We start from the raw sequence: 15,423 nt of genomic DNA on the forward strand, positions 1-15,423 counted from the left end.
TCGGTCTGGATGCCTGAAAGACAGTTGTAGCTTTATGCAGCGTGCTCTCTATGGATAAATTTATGATCTCAGCTTAAAGCTTCAGACCTCTGAATTCTTTTGAGATATTTTCCCATTTTGGAATTAGCCTTAATGAAGTTTCTTGGTAAAGAACAAATGCGTCTCCTCCTCTGTTACGTAGTTTTGCTCTTAAAGATACATGGATAAAATACTGTGTGAGTGGCCTTTACTTAATTCATTGCTATTGTTAAATGTTAATGAAACTCCATTACATATAATTGGAGGAAGTTTTAGACAAGGAATATTTTAAGGTTCTTTTTAGTGTGTTTAGTAACTGCAAAAAGACATCCATAGATAGATGTACAGTTGGAGTGGAAGTTAGTATATCAAATCATTAAAAACTGTCAATTAAGGCTTTGTTATTGTGGGTTTGTGTGGATTTGCATGCTGTGGTCTCTAGAAACTTCTTCACTTAAATCTTATAACAACTTTCTTTGTAATGTTAACATTACATATGTATGTGATTCTTCCTCTTTGTTAAATAAATAAATAAATAAAAAGTAAAGTAATTCATAAAGATGTTAACAAGTACCTTGCAACCCAGCAACCTCTACTCAGTAATTTGTAAGCAGGGTGTTAAAGTTGCAGTTCAGTCAAGGTGAACTATTACTTAAATATCCACTGTCTATTTTTTTATTTTTTTTTACCAGCCTAGGTAGCGACTTAACTCTGAATTGTTGTCGTGCCTGGGGTGTGTTACCACAGTTGTGATTATTTGCATTGTGAATAAAACATAGCTGGGGCAGAAAAAAAAGGTCATTTTAGACGTTTGTCTTTCAGGTTACATTCATTATGGTACATCCAGTGTGTTTTCTTAATTCGTGCTTCGTTTATGATAAGGTATGCATCCACATGGAAACAAGGGATACGATCAGACTGGCAGCTCTAGATAGTCTTTTGTCCTTGTCTGTCGTGCCAGATTCTGTCACCAAAGACAGAAATGTTTTGATCTGTGGTGTTCACTGTAGCTTAGTATTCAAACTAGCAAAGTGGTTTTTCTTACATTTTAACTATTACTCTTGAAGGAGTATCTTGGCAGAGCTCCTCTTCCAATGTCTTTACGACAGCTGAAAAGAGGAAGCAGGCAGCAGGACAGCATCTTCCCGAAGCTGTGCTGCGGCCAGGCTCCTTTTGAGTGGGCCCACCTTCTGGTTGTCAGCTCTGTCCTTTGCAAGTTACTCCTAGTGAGTAATTCAGTGTCATGTACTAAATGTGTCTGGTCTCCTGGGATCTACTCTGGGTAAGGGCTGATGACACAGTGGTACACAGATACCTAAGCCAGTTTTAGGCTGAGTAGTTTAAAGTCCCAAGAACAAAGCAGTCATGACTGTGCGTTCAGGCTAACTTACTCTTTGGGGACATCTGTGCAGGGTGGAGTTTTTCCCCTGTTGTGCTTTGTTAGACAATTAGAGAAGGCATTCTGGAAAGGTTTCAATTTCTTGTTCTTTTCTGTTAATACCCTCACTGATGTAGAGTAAGTGATTATTGCAGTCTTCATCCATGGATTATATAAAAGTCTTTGCACTTCAGGAATGCTCATTTGTCTCTTTGTCTTGCAGGGAATAACTTAATGGCTTTTAAATCTAGAAGGGACCATTATGTTTATGTAGTGTGAACTTCTGCAAAGCTTGGACCAAAGAATGTTCCTCAGTAACTTTTGTATCAAACCTGTGTGTGTTCTGTATATGGAGCTTTTTGAAAGAAATCAATAATAGACTTAAAAATATAAACAGATTAAAAAGGAAATTATGCCAGTGCAGGATTCCTTTTATCACAAAATCACAGAATGATTGAGGTTAGAAGGGACCTCTGGAGGTCATCTGTCCCCTCCGTTCCCTCCCCCTTCTGTAATTCATCTTTTTAGACCTCTGTAAGTGATTTGTTTTGCATCCCTTTGCAAATTCTTGAAACATATGTGGAAAAAGGCAAATACCGTAGTGGGATTTATGAAGGAAAAGTACACTTAAAGTTAGCTTTCCTTTTACACAACATTTGCAAAGTTTCAGTTTTTAGTTATCTGTTGGGTTTTGGAATGGAAAGGAAAAAACAGTGATAGTGTCCAGTGCTGAACAGAAAGAATGGGATCTGGAAATTGTTATCAGGAAAGGGGAAAAACAAACAACAACAAAAGAAACCCCTAAGGATCTGGTAATTTTTACCCTAAAAAGTAGGCTGAAGGGAGGTAATGGTCTCAGCATAAAGTGCTGTTGCAAAGAGTATAGGTGAATAGAACCACACGTAGTTGCATCAAGAGAGATTCAGATTATTCAGTAGGAAATACAATGGTGAAATTGTGAACAACTGGAATAAATTGCATTGGAGGTTGTAGAATGGGAGGTCTGTAAAGTCGATGAGACACCTGGAAAGCAATGCAGATATAGCAGATCCTTTGTTGGAGTTACTGGAGAAAAAAAATGCATTGTGGATACTGGGAGACAGATATTCCATAATTCATATAAAGCAATTTAGCTTATAGAAAACAGTGCATTAGTCTTGAACTGTTAGTAGAAATACATCTGTTTTGCTCACTTTGAGAAGGTTCATGAGGTTGATAGTGCAAATGTCAAGTCAAAACTAGACTTAGGAGGAATTGCAAATACCTCATTTTTCTGAAAGTCTAGGTATCTTGCTGTAATCGTAGCATGGGTGGGAGATGGTAGCAGGGAGTGTAGGAGAGTGGGCAGGAAGAAAGCTACTTGAAGAGAAAATTTGTTCCCAGAATAAAAATACTAGGTTACAGTCTGTGAACTTGATGGATTGCTGTAGCTCTTGGCATTGTAATCCAACTGTACCTCTGCACTGGATACTATTCTGTAATGTGTAATTTCTGAAAATACTATTTCAGAGGTGAAATAACTTTTTGCATGGCATATGTGAACATATGCTTATTTTGTGTGCGTGCTATTAGAATGTAAAATACTGAGATGATGATTTTCTGCTTATTTTACAGACTTGCTTACAATCAAATACATGACCATGGGGGATATGAAGACCCCAGATTTTGACGACCTTCTTGCAGCCTTTGACATACCAGACATGGTTGACCCAAAAGCAGCTATTGAATCTGGACATGATGACCATGAAAGCCACATAAAACAAAACGCTCATACAGATGAAGATTCTCATGCACCATCATCATCTGATGTTGGTGTGAGTGTCATTGTGAAAAATGTACGTACAATTGATTCTTCTGAAGGAGTGGACAAGGATGGCCACCATTCCACAGGCAATGGCTTGCATAATGGCTTTCTAACATCATCAGCTCTCGATAGTTACAGTAAAGATGAAGGCAAGTCATTTAAAGATGATGGGTCAACTTCCGAGAGTACATTGAAGGATTCAGCTTTCAACCAGTTTAGCCCAATTTCAAGTGCTGAAGAATTTGATGATGATGAAAAAATTGAGGTGGATGACCCTCCAGACAAAGAAGAGATGCGTGCAAATTTCAGGGCAAATGTCTTGACAGGATCTGTATCTCAGCAGGAATATGACAAACTAAAAGCACTTGGAGGGGAGAACTTGATTAAATCTGGTATCCCTGTTTCAAGCAGTATAGATAAAAATAAAGTAGCTAAACGAGAGACAGAGACAAACTCTGTGAATTTAAGTGTTTATGAGCCTTTCAAAGCTCGGAAAGCAGAGGACAAATTGCTAAAAGACAATTCTGAGAAGCTTCTTGAAAACAGGGTACTTGATGGAAAACTGAGCACAGAAAAAAGTGAAACGAGTCTTGCCAGCATTTCACAGTCCAAAGCAAAGTCATCAGCAAAGCTTTCTTCGTGCATTGCTGCGATTGCAGCACTGAGTGCTAAAAAGGCAGCTACAGATACCAGTAAGGATTTACAGTCTAATTCAGGAGAGTCTTCTCCATTACCAAAAGACATGAGCGAAAGTCCCCGGGCTATGGAAAAGTCACCCGAATCTCAGAGTCTTATCGATGGTGCTAAAAAGCCGTCTGTTAAGCCACCTGATAGTCCCAGGAGTGTATCAAGTGAAAACAGTAGCAAAGGGTCTCCATCTTCTCCTGCAGGGTCAACACCAGCAATTCCTAAAGTTCGCATAAAAACCATCAAGACTTCCTCTGGGGAGATAAAGAGGACTGTTACTAGAGTGTTGCCGGAGGTTGATTTGGACTCTGGTAAAAAGACAGAGCAGAGTGCTTCTATGGTAACTTCCATGACATCTCTCCTGTCCTCTCCAACTTCTGCTGTTCTTTCCTCTCCTCCTAGAGCTCCTCTCCAGTCCGCAGTTGTCACCAATGCAGTTGCATCTGCAGAACTTGCACCAAAGCAGGTCACTATCAAACCTGTGGCTACTGCCTTTCTCCCAGTTTCAGCAGTTAAAACAGCAGGTTCACAAGTTATTAATTTGAAGCTCGCTAACAATACTACAGTGAAAGCCACTGTAATATCTGCTGCTTCAGTGCAGAGTGCCAGTAGCGCCATTATAAAAGCTGCCAATGCTATACAGCAGCAGACTGTTGTGGTGCCAGCATCCAGCCTTGCCAGTGCGAAACTTGTGCCAAAGACAGTCCATCTTGCCAACCTTAATCTTCTGCCTCAAGGTGCTCAAACCACCTCTGAACTCCGCCAAGTGCTAACGAAACCTCAGCAGCAAATAAAGCAGGCAATAATTTCTGCAGCAGCCTCACAGCCTTCTAAAAAGGTGTCTCGAGTCCAGGTGGTGTCATCTCTACAGAGTTCTGTAGTGGAAGCGTTCAACAAGGTGCTGAGTAGCGTCAATCCTGTCCCGGTTTACATCCCAAACCTTAGTCCCCCTGCCAATGCCGGAATAACGTTACCAACACGAGGTTACAAGTGCTTGGAGTGTGGCGACTCGTTTGCTCTCGAGAAGAGCCTGACACAGCATTACGACAGGAGGAGCGTGCGAATTGAAGTGACATGTAATCATTGTACAAAGAATTTAGTTTTCTACAACAAATGCAGCCTTCTTTCCCATGCTCGTGGACACAAGGAAAAAGGAGTTGTAATGCAGTGTTCCCATCTGATTTTAAAACCAGTCCCAGCAGATCAAATGATAGCATCTCCTTCCAGCAATACTGCTCCATCTATGCTTCAAAGCCCTGTGGGAGTCGGCACGCATACTGTGACAAAGATACAGTCTGGCATAACGGGGACAGTAATATCAGCTCCAGCAAGTACTCCCATCATTCCAGCTATGCCACTAGATGAAGATCCATCAAAACTCTGTAGACATGGTCTAAAGTGTTTGGAGTGTAATGAAGTTTTCCAAGATGAGACATCTCTTGCTACACATTTCCAGCAGGCTGCAGACACAAGTGGACAAGTAGAGTATCATATGTTTAAATTCCAATGTTTCACTTATAAGCCTAGGAGACTTTGGATATGTTTTTCTTTCATTTAGATGTTAATTACCTGAATCTCCATGATGAAAAACAAACTAAAACCACAAAAAAATCTTGCACACACTTTTATAGTGAACGTCAACATTTTTAAATAAGACTTTTCTTAGATTTTTTTAGGTCATTGAAGTCTAAAATTTCCACTGTATATTTTTAACTAGAATTTAGCATTAGCTTTTTTACAGGTGAACCTTATAATACTGCAATTGATAATGGCCTTTACTATCCTTGTGCTTTGAAATTTGATTATCCCATGGAATCCACTTAATTGGCACCCTCATTAACAGCACGCTTTTTAGTCTGAGAAATATTTTTAAGTGATTCATTCTTGAGCCGTCCGTGGATTTTGTTATTTTCATATAACACTATAAGTGAGGTTGGCTTTCCTGTTACCTACAGGGACTCTAGCCAGCGAGTAAATGGCACACTGTCCTGAAAGGGTACACGTGCTGTGTTCTTCAGGTCTTTCTTGAACAGAAAGAGGTGTTCACTAGCATACGTTACTTGCTATGTGACCATTTGCATATTTGCATTGGTTTTACTTTCCTCTCATGATTGCTAACGAATTAAACTTATTTTAGTAAAGAATTCTAAAACGGTTTGCGTGTGGCCTAATCTGAAACACCTCATTCAATAAAAGTTACTATTAATCAGTGTGCCATGTATTTTATAACCCTGTAAGAATTAAGATCATTAATTAAATGATATAGCTGAATTTCCATCGGAGTGTGCCAATTAAAAGGGATTCTGGCACGTTTCAAAGCATTCAGTTGATGTTGCGGTTTGTTCCTGCACATCAGCAACAAAGCTGAAAGCCTGCAAACAGGCTCTGACTGATTAAGTCAGGGATGCCCTGGGAATATTCCTAGGACTCTCAGTAAAGTGCAGAGTAAAGGATTACATCCTGCAGCTAGGAGGGAGTCCGCTAGGAATAGAAGTGCAGAGAGGTTCCTGCTGGAATCTCTTCACTGATCTTACGACCTGTTATGTGGCCACAAAGCAGGTACGCTGTTCCCACCAGTACAAGCAGGGATGCAAAGAGATATGAATGTGGAGATAATCTTGATTATATGGATTATGTGGCTCTGCCTCAGCTCCTGCTTCACTAACTGGTTAGCAGACTTAGGCTGAAATTGCCTGGATTCACAGTGAAATGCAATGTGAGCAAGTTTGTGTTTGTAATGTACTACAGACAGGCCTACCTAAAGCCAGTTTATTTAAGCCTTATGACAGAAAGAAGTTAGCAGAATATATTCTGTCCTTAGATCTTGCTGCAGTTTTGAACATTTTCTAATAGCTGACCAAGAGCACGTTCTGCGCCAGCTCTCAAGTTGGGCAATACACAGTAATTGTTTTTAGCTAACTCCTCTGTTGGTGTACGATAAGTTTATCTTTTTTTTTTTTTTTTTTTTCCTAATAGGTCCATTAATTATCATTTGTGGTATGATAAGATGCAGTAGTCCTTGGGAAACCCCTGTTGTGTTTGGTACTATGAAAATGAGCAATTAAGATGGTAGTTCATAAGCAGAAAGCCTCCAAAACAACCAAGTGAATAAGACAGAGAAAATAGGTTGGGAGGATGAGGCAAGGACAAAATGGAAAAAATAGAGAACAACAAATATTAAAAAAAAAACAAAACAGTATTGTACTTGCTTTTTGTGGAGGCCTTTTTTTGGTATGGACAGGTAAACAGGTTTGTAGAAACACCTTTGGCCTTTCTTGCTACCTCTTATTGGTGCTTGTGCTTTGTTGCTGCTGAGTATGCTCTGTATGCATGTCCTCTTAGATACTGTTTACCTTGGTGGATTTACTGTGGGAAAGCAATGAGATCTTCACACAGCATCAAAATGTAGCGTCAGTTAAGCAGAAAGATAAGTATGGGTACACAGATACTGCTGTTTAAGGAGGAAAGCTTATGAAGATACAGAAAATAGCATTGCCTACAACCCACCGATGTGTTTTTATCTCTTGTTGGAAAGCCACTGTCTTTTAAGAGCTGAGGTATGAATAAGGCATTAATACCTGCTTACTAGGCCATGGTTTTCCAGATTTCAAAAAATAAAAAAAAATAAAATAAAAGCCTTGTGCTGCAAAACAGAAAGGAAAAGAAGCAATTTTCACGTTGTTCCATTTTAAAAGAACACAATCAACATTGTTTAAATGTTTGTTGAACTACCTCTTAAAAACTACTTAAATATTTTTTATGGTCCTTTTAATACATCAAGCAGCAGTTTTCAATTGTGTGCTTTTTTTTATGTTGTGCTATATTGCATACTGTAATGATGTTGCTCTACTGCTACATCATGGAAGCTGCTTCACTAAACAGTTGCTTTACAGTGAGAGCAATGCCTCCAGCTTTCTTGACAAGTTAGCTTCTTGTCCCCTCTTCAGTTAGCATGAGCATCACTGCAAGAGTAGTGTTTGCTGAAGAAAGTCTGTGTATAGGTGTTTATTAATAAAAAATAGTATGTTACCCCTTTAAAAGCTTGAAAAAGAGCTTTATTTGACTTCTGTTAGCGCTTGGCACTGGGTTTTTGTTATGAAACTACAATTAATATGGGGGGAAAGAGACATGAAAGTTATATAAAATAGATATTTTCACTTGAGGAGGAAGGAAGGAAAAAATATTTGGATGTAAAAAAAAATAGAAAAAATAGTTATTATTGGCAACTTATCATTCTTTCTAGTGCCTACCTCCTTACTCTTGAAAAGGAAATTGCATACTGCTTTGTGGTAAAAGTAGGAAGTCGCTGTTACTTCTTTTTAAACTCCTGCTATAAAGGTAGAATGTTTCTTTTAGAATAATTAAAAAATAAAAAATAAAGTAAAACATCAATTAAATGAACAGCAATTGAACAGCAATTAAAAAATGTTCCCTATAAAGTTTTTACTTTTCTGTAGCATCTTCTTTCTGTTAGTAGTCCCATTGAAAGGAACCAGACCACTCACTGGTAGATTTCATGGTTGAGTGTAACCCTCACCTACTTGGTGGGGAAACAGAAGTAGCAGACCCAGACTAATTCATGTTAATGTTTGTCTTACTTATAGCTAGCTATAAGTGTATTGCTCTCGGGGATACTACACAGTTCATTTACCTTCATGCTCATAGTTCTTGTGTATCTTTATTTTCCACCTCCACCATTTTTTCTTCTAACCGTTTTTTTTTTCTGGAACTTTGACTTTAAATGCAGGCAGGTGATGATTTTCACAAACTGTTTTATTTTGGTATGGGTTGGAATGAGAGAACTGGAAGTTAATGCCACCTTAAGCCCAGAATAAAATGGTAAGCAAAAGTGCTGAATTTCAGAATTTTGCAGTAGATTATTCTTGATCTACTGTAATCAGTTACAATTAAATATTTTCCAAGTCAACATAGCAAACCAGTAGCCTTAACAAATAGCATTATTGGCATTTCTCGTCAGTCTGAATTACTGGCATTGCTGATGAATCTTGCAGACTGCTTGTTGCAAAATCACCATCTGGGATACGCTTAGCTGGGGTTGGAGTGTTGCATGGCTCTTACGTGGCATAACACCAGGTTTCCTTTTGTAGTGCTGCAGACAAAATGCTTGGGAAGGGCTGTGAAAACCCCGTATGTTTCTGTGATTGGAGTAAGAAGTTTTGTTTTGTCGGTTTCTTACATAATCGAATAACATTCCAGGCCCTCCAGTGCTATATTGCTACTTGTTAATACATACATGACAGAAGATAAATTTTAGGAATGGTGCAGAAGGCAAGTAAATGTGGCAAGCACATTTTAAGTAGAGTTATGGTTAGTCAGGCGTTTGCAGCCCGTCAGCCTGAGCTGAATACAAAATTCACGTCCCAGACCAGCTCTGTTCAGTGTCGACAGGCATGAGTCAGTGGTTCAGACCATGGTTGTTTGGTCAACTGAGGACAAACTCTGACATTTCAGAGTGGATAATATGACTATATTTAGTCATGTTTGTATGACTGTAAAGCCTTTTTGCTTCCGGCACTGGGGTTAGTATTTGTCTCGCATTGATTAAATGGATACAGGTGATTTTTTCTACTGGCAAAGTTGCCAATAGTAATAAGGCAAACTCATTTGAAACCTATTTGTAACACTGTAGTATTTCTTCTACAATGGTAGCTTTGATTCTGCTGTTATGTGCTCTGAATACTAGTGTTTTTTAAAAGACACAGGTTACTGGCCTAAACTGGGAGAAGGGGGGTGTCTCTTTGTGAAGCCCCTGTCTTTCAGTAAGAAACTGTTTTATCATGAGGGAAAGGATTATTTCTCAGTTATTTGAGGATTTCTTTATACGTAGGTTAGTAAATCACTTTTAACACAACTTTGGAGATCTTGTTTTTTCTATATTCTTGCAAAATGTACACATTACTCCATCTGCAAGACTCTTACGGATAACATTTCTAAAAATATGTAAATATCTTGTTCAAAAATACCCATGCCACGAAGAACTCTTAGTTTTGCTTTTAAATCTTCACGAGTCACTGATGACATTCATAATTTCCAGGTCATAAGAGAGAACAATAATTTAAAAGGCCTTACAAAGCAAAGTTGTACAAAATGAAGTCGTTCTGCAAAGCCTTTTATTTGTGCTTGAGTTTTAGCCAGTGTTTCTGTTAAAGCCAATGAACCAGTAGCTTCTGTGATAAAACTTAACCAGAAGCATTGCTCCATAGAGACTGTCAACCACCTGCTTAGAGATCTTTGTGATGTAATACTCTAAATGAAACATTTTCACAAATGGTTTTACAGGTTCTGCTCTTTGTTCTCTCCAGTAATGGAAAGCAACTGTGAGCAGAAGTGAAGCGTGTTTCCAGCTCAGTTGCATCATTTACATTTCACCCCAAGAATGACACACAGTACCCAAAGAATTCCGTGATTCTGATTTGGCAAATGGTCAACATGTAGTTGAAGTTGTGTGTTTTTTTTTAATTATTTTTGTGTAACAAAATACTAGAAAAGAATTGGTACAGGAAGTAGTTCCTGCACTGAGAAAGATTGCCCTTCAAAGAAAAGCTTCTAAAGTATTTAGTATATCTGCAGTTTTTACTCAAATGCACAATATTTTGATACTTTACAAAGCAGATGCTGTGGTCTAGCCTGAGAAACAGATTTTGAAATTATTTATAGACTATTTGATTGATAATACTCTGTTTTGTTGGTATTGAGGATATTGCCAATAAAATTCATCAAGAGCAAGTATCAAAGAAAGTGAAGATAATATATATATATATTTTTTTTTTCTGTGTTTATTTTTTATTTCTTGTCACGGTACTTTTAGATAAAGCTGCTATGTTTGTTTCTCAAGTTTTACATAGACTCCTTGCACTATTAAGGTAATCTTTTGAGGCACGTAATAAAATTTAAATAATCTGACATGCATCTTCTATGGTCAATGGTATGTGAAAGAGCTTTGTTTTGTCAGAATCTGGCCCAAAATACCAGTATATCCTGTGGCCAATATTCTTCACCTCCGTCCCGTGAGGTTAGTCAACAGAGTCCAGAATTTAGTCCTTGGCTACTTCTTTTGGTTCACATCACAGTCACAACATTTAACCTTTTGTTTGTATTGCAGTGTTTGACACAAGAAATTATGTCTAGCTGAACCAAACCTTTTGTTTCATCTATTTTGGTTTATCGTTTAGAAGACATGCAATATCTGCCAGATGCTGCTTCCTAACCAGTGCAGTTTTGCATCACACCAGAGAATTCATCAGCATAAATCTCCATACACGTGTCCTGAATGTGGAGCAATCTGCAGATCTGTCCACTTCCAGACTCATGTTACTAAGAACTGCCTGCATTATACCCGAAGAGTTGGTTTTCGGTCAGTATAATGATTACTTTGTTGTCAATTTATATGTAATTTATGCTTTCAAAAGTAATTTTCCATTTTCATAAGCATTGTTTGTAGAATACAGCTTCATGGGTTTAAGGTTGTCATGGAAACAATGCTATTAGTACTACAAATTTTGGAATAAATACTGCATTAGAATTCAGCTTTGTTTTGGGCATCCGCTTTTGTATGTTATTAAATCGGAATATTAGCTAATCTCATCCAACCATAAAATGTCAGATTCAGGACTTCACAGTTTCTAAGGTCTAGAAAATTCAGATGTATTTTCTTAATTTCAGGTTCATAACAGACTTCTTGAGTTTTTTTCAGGACATTGAATTTTAGGCTGTTCTTTCTGGTAGAACAGTCATTTTCAGTATTTATTATCAAGAGAATTTATTATCAAGATGTGGATGGGCATACGGCACCGGTCTGGTAGCATAATAAAAACAACTTTGTAAAGTCCTTTTTGCTCTATTTGCTGTGGGAAGTCAAGATTTGTCTCTTTATACTGCTTGAAAATTATCTTCCTCATTCAAACAGCCTGCTCTTCTGGTTGTTCATTGTTACTCTTCAGTTTTCCTTTTATTCTTTCGTTTCCCTGTAATGGCAACTCACTGAGAAAACGGGGATCAGAGGCATTTCATGAAAATGTTAACTTTTGAAAGGCTTGAAAATTGTTTTACCGTCAGAATTTTACTGACTCTGAGTGGCAGGCAGCACAGCGAGAGATCGGAAGAGCAACCTGTACAGCTGCTCTTTGCTCAGCAGTCCTCAAGCATTTCCATTTCATCCTATTTGCCTGGGGAAGGGTGATTTAAAGTCCTGCCTACTAGAAAGCTTCTTCCCCTTCATGGTACCGCAGTTCATTTACTAGGATGGCTGTGACGTCCTTCCACAAAGGGAAGAAAGCATTTTTCCTCCATCAAGGCAGCTGCTGTGGCAATCAGTTTTCAGACTGAACCTATGGCCTGACACAACTCTCAAATCTTCATGTTTCTTTGGATTCTTTTCTTTTATCCTTTCCTCCCAAGCAGTGGTCTTTCTTGTCCTAAGTTTCTTACATCTGCTTCCTCCACTCTACTGCCCTTCCCAATAGTCTGTACCTCTTTGTATCATCTTCAGGGACTCTTGGGCTGCACCAGTAACACCGGAAGATTCATAAATCCTTCACAGTGAATCATGATAATGTTCCTAAGCCTTCTGAGATTTATCATAAACATCTCATGTCACACTAAGTCAGAATTTATTTGGTGAGAAAAAAACAAAAATACTTAGGCAAGGAAAAGCAGCATCTGGGAAAGTTTAACTCCTCAGCATCTCTTTATCACCACAACACATGCGCTGGTGAAATGCATGGTATGTCTTGCCTCCCCAATGGACCTTGTTTGGTTTCAGTGGTTTAGGCTAACTTCTGAACTAAATAAGCTAAAAGTGTCAACCTTAAGTTTGATTGCATCCTACTGTGTTGAGAACATGAAAGGTGATACAACAGTCAAAGAAAGGAAGGCTTGGGCCTTAGGAGTTGTTTTAATATGCAACAGTGGATGCTGAGGATCATTTATGATTTTGCATCGCTAGAGAATAAATTCCAGGCAGAATGGGATGGAGGGGGAGAGGGGGGATGCGCCCCAGCTCTATTGAGGTGACGCCGTAGGAGTAGAGCTATTAAGGATTCACTGCAATGAGAGGGTCACACTTTCTACTGCTATGAAGAAATGTTCATCTCTATATAAACAGAGAACAGCTTAACAGAACCCAAAAAGGTGAGGACCATTTACTTTAGAAAATGTACTGGCAAGTGGAGACTAGATAGCTATGGACTTACTAGGATTTACTAGTTATTTACTTATTTACTAGTATTAGGGATGTAAATTAAGTGCTTAAGAAAGAAAGGGTGACATTTCATAAAATTCCATGAAGATGCATTTTAAAAGGAAAGCAGGATTGTTAAGTGCAATTTATAACTATCTAATGCTTTATTGGTATCATTAAGATGTTAAAACAGTATCCAAAAATCCAAATCCAATATCCATGTGATGTTTATACAAAAATGATCATGCTAATGTGATAGATGCCAAAATTATTATTTCAGAAGCTAGGGGCCTTCCAAGTTGAAACTAAAACTCTTACTGCAAAACACGGATCACTAAGAAATCTGTTGATTTGACAGGTTATGTTTTAATTGCTTATTGCAGTGTATTTGCAGGCTTACTGGGTATATATACTAAGACTGGACTGGAGGTGCATGGCACTATAAAAGGGGCCATTGTGGGTAGAAATTCTCATGTGCTAATTTTAATTCAATTTTTTAATCATTTTGTTTTAGAATAGATGCGGAAAGGTCACAAATTTTCGACATTGCAGAAGTACGTTTTTGAAAAATATTTACAGAATTCCAATCTGATATATTGACGTGATTGTAGAGATTCAGTTTAGTTGTTCTGAATTTAAATTTACTTTTTTTTTGTTTGTTTTAATCCAAGCATTGATTTGATTACTAGCACAGAAAATCATTACCATTATGTTTTCATTAAGTCTAAACAAGGGAAGTGGTGAAAATGTTTTGCTTACTGGTTTTTCATTTTGGTGGTAGCTCCTAAATTACTGTGGTGTACCTTACATAATCCACTGCATGTGAAAAAAAAACGCATTTTATGAAAGCTCTTTACAAATTTGCAGAGGATTGAAGCATTCTTTTTATAATCAATAGAATATTTGTCTGACTCTTCTGTCTATTCTGTTGTAATATCATGAAACATGCTCTGACTTCATCTCTCTTAGATTTTACAAGTTAAAATTGGGAAAATCCTTTTTTTTCTCCTTTTTGATATGCAAATCTCTGCTTATAGTGATTCTTATTCTGTTGTTTGTACTTTTAAATTGACAGTGTAATGTAGTTTTAACTGGTTATATGCATATGCTTAACTCTTCCACTTGCTTGAAAATCAGTGTTGATTCCATTTCTTTCAGTACTGCTTTATGCTAGGCTGAACTGACTCTTTTCCACTCTTTTTGCAGCTGCGTGCATTGCAATGTTGTATACTCTGATGTGGCGGCACTCAAGTCTCATATTCAAGGTTCTCATTGTGAAGTCTTTTACAAATGTCCTATCTGTCCCATGGCATTTAAATCTGCTCCCAGCACACATTCCCATGCCTATACACAACACCCGGGTATCAAGATAGGCGAACCAAAGTAAGCAAAATTACTGTTTTTACTGTACTTGCTTGCATTCTAATAACCTTTGAAATTGCATTCTGTCCTGTACTTACAATCTTAAGTCAAGTACTGAACAATCAACAGTTTGTCATCCATTTGGTAATATGTGTCATTCTTCTAATATTTTCAGGAGGTTTTAGCTAGGAATTTATTAGGCAAAGGTTAAATTTCCATGAACATAGCCATAGCAGTTCTTTAAACACAGCACTCCAATAAAGTGATGCAGTAATTACAAAAACAATTCAGCCTGCTAATGTGCTGCTTCTTGTTTTCTAATCCACTTACCTCACATGCATTTTTACTGTGAATTAAATATAATGTGATTCCAAAAAGAACTGCTAAGACTCACCAGTGCTTTTATAGTGATTTTCTTAATGTCTGGTTGAAAAGGCAGAAAAAAAGTGATTTTATTTTTTTCTGTTATGTGTTTACAAATAGTTGTCTAGGTGAATTTGGGAAATTGGTTCTTCTGGTGCCATCAGCCCTCAAGGGTTGGGGTGCACACTTGTGGCTGGGGCGTTAGATGCAGCTGCAGTTGTCTCTGGGCAGACCTTAGGCGGCTCTCACGGGCTGCAGCCTCCTGCGGTGCCACAGAGGTGGTTCTGATCAGGCAGCTGCTCGCTTGTCAGGCTGCTATCTGCTAGATGTGTCTCGTGAAAGCTGTAAGTTTGGGAATGGTGAGCTAGGTTTTAGCTTCACTAAAACCGTCATGTCTAAAGGACAACAATCCCCATCTGATAAGTGAGAGGTGCCAGCCTTTAAACCTTTTCCAGCCTTGCCCTGAAATTCAAAATAAATATATATACAGAGCTATTTTTATATAAGACTTTTTCTGATACAAAATCTTTTCTGGATTAAGGCAGAAGTGTTTCCATTCTTCACCTAGGTTGGTTGTATATAAACACAGTAAGTGGTTTACTGAAGGCAGTA

The 15,423-nt window shown here is 38.0% G+C and overlaps 1 protein-coding gene across 11 annotated transcripts in view; it reads left to right on the forward strand.

Annotated features, from left to right (window-relative positions):
- ZNF532 (zinc finger protein 532) overlaps positions 1 to 15,423 on the forward strand; it is a 45,781-nt gene that overhangs the window by 12,479 nt on the left and 17,879 nt on the right. For 10 of the 11 annotated variants that reach the window (XM_068665780.1, XM_068665784.1, XM_068665781.1 and 7 more), the window contains 3 exons: positions 3,011 to 5,367; positions 11,081 to 11,262; positions 14,293 to 14,469. In XM_068665780.1, the coding sequence (XP_068521881.1) occupies positions 3,031 to 5,367; positions 11,081 to 11,262; positions 14,293 to 14,469 (2,696 nt within the window). In that variant the 5' untranslated portion in view covers positions 3,011 to 3,030. The remainder of the gene's footprint in view (positions 1 to 3,010; positions 5,368 to 11,080; positions 11,263 to 14,292; positions 14,470 to 15,423) is intronic. The other variant, XM_068665791.1, reaches the window with a different exon arrangement.

The sequence above is a fragment of the Anas acuta genome, chromosome W, assembly GCF_963932015.1.
Source record: "Anas acuta chromosome W, bAnaAcu1.1, whole genome shotgun sequence".
In the NCBI taxonomy this organism is placed as follows: domain Eukaryota; kingdom Metazoa; phylum Chordata; class Aves; order Anseriformes; family Anatidae; genus Anas; species Anas acuta.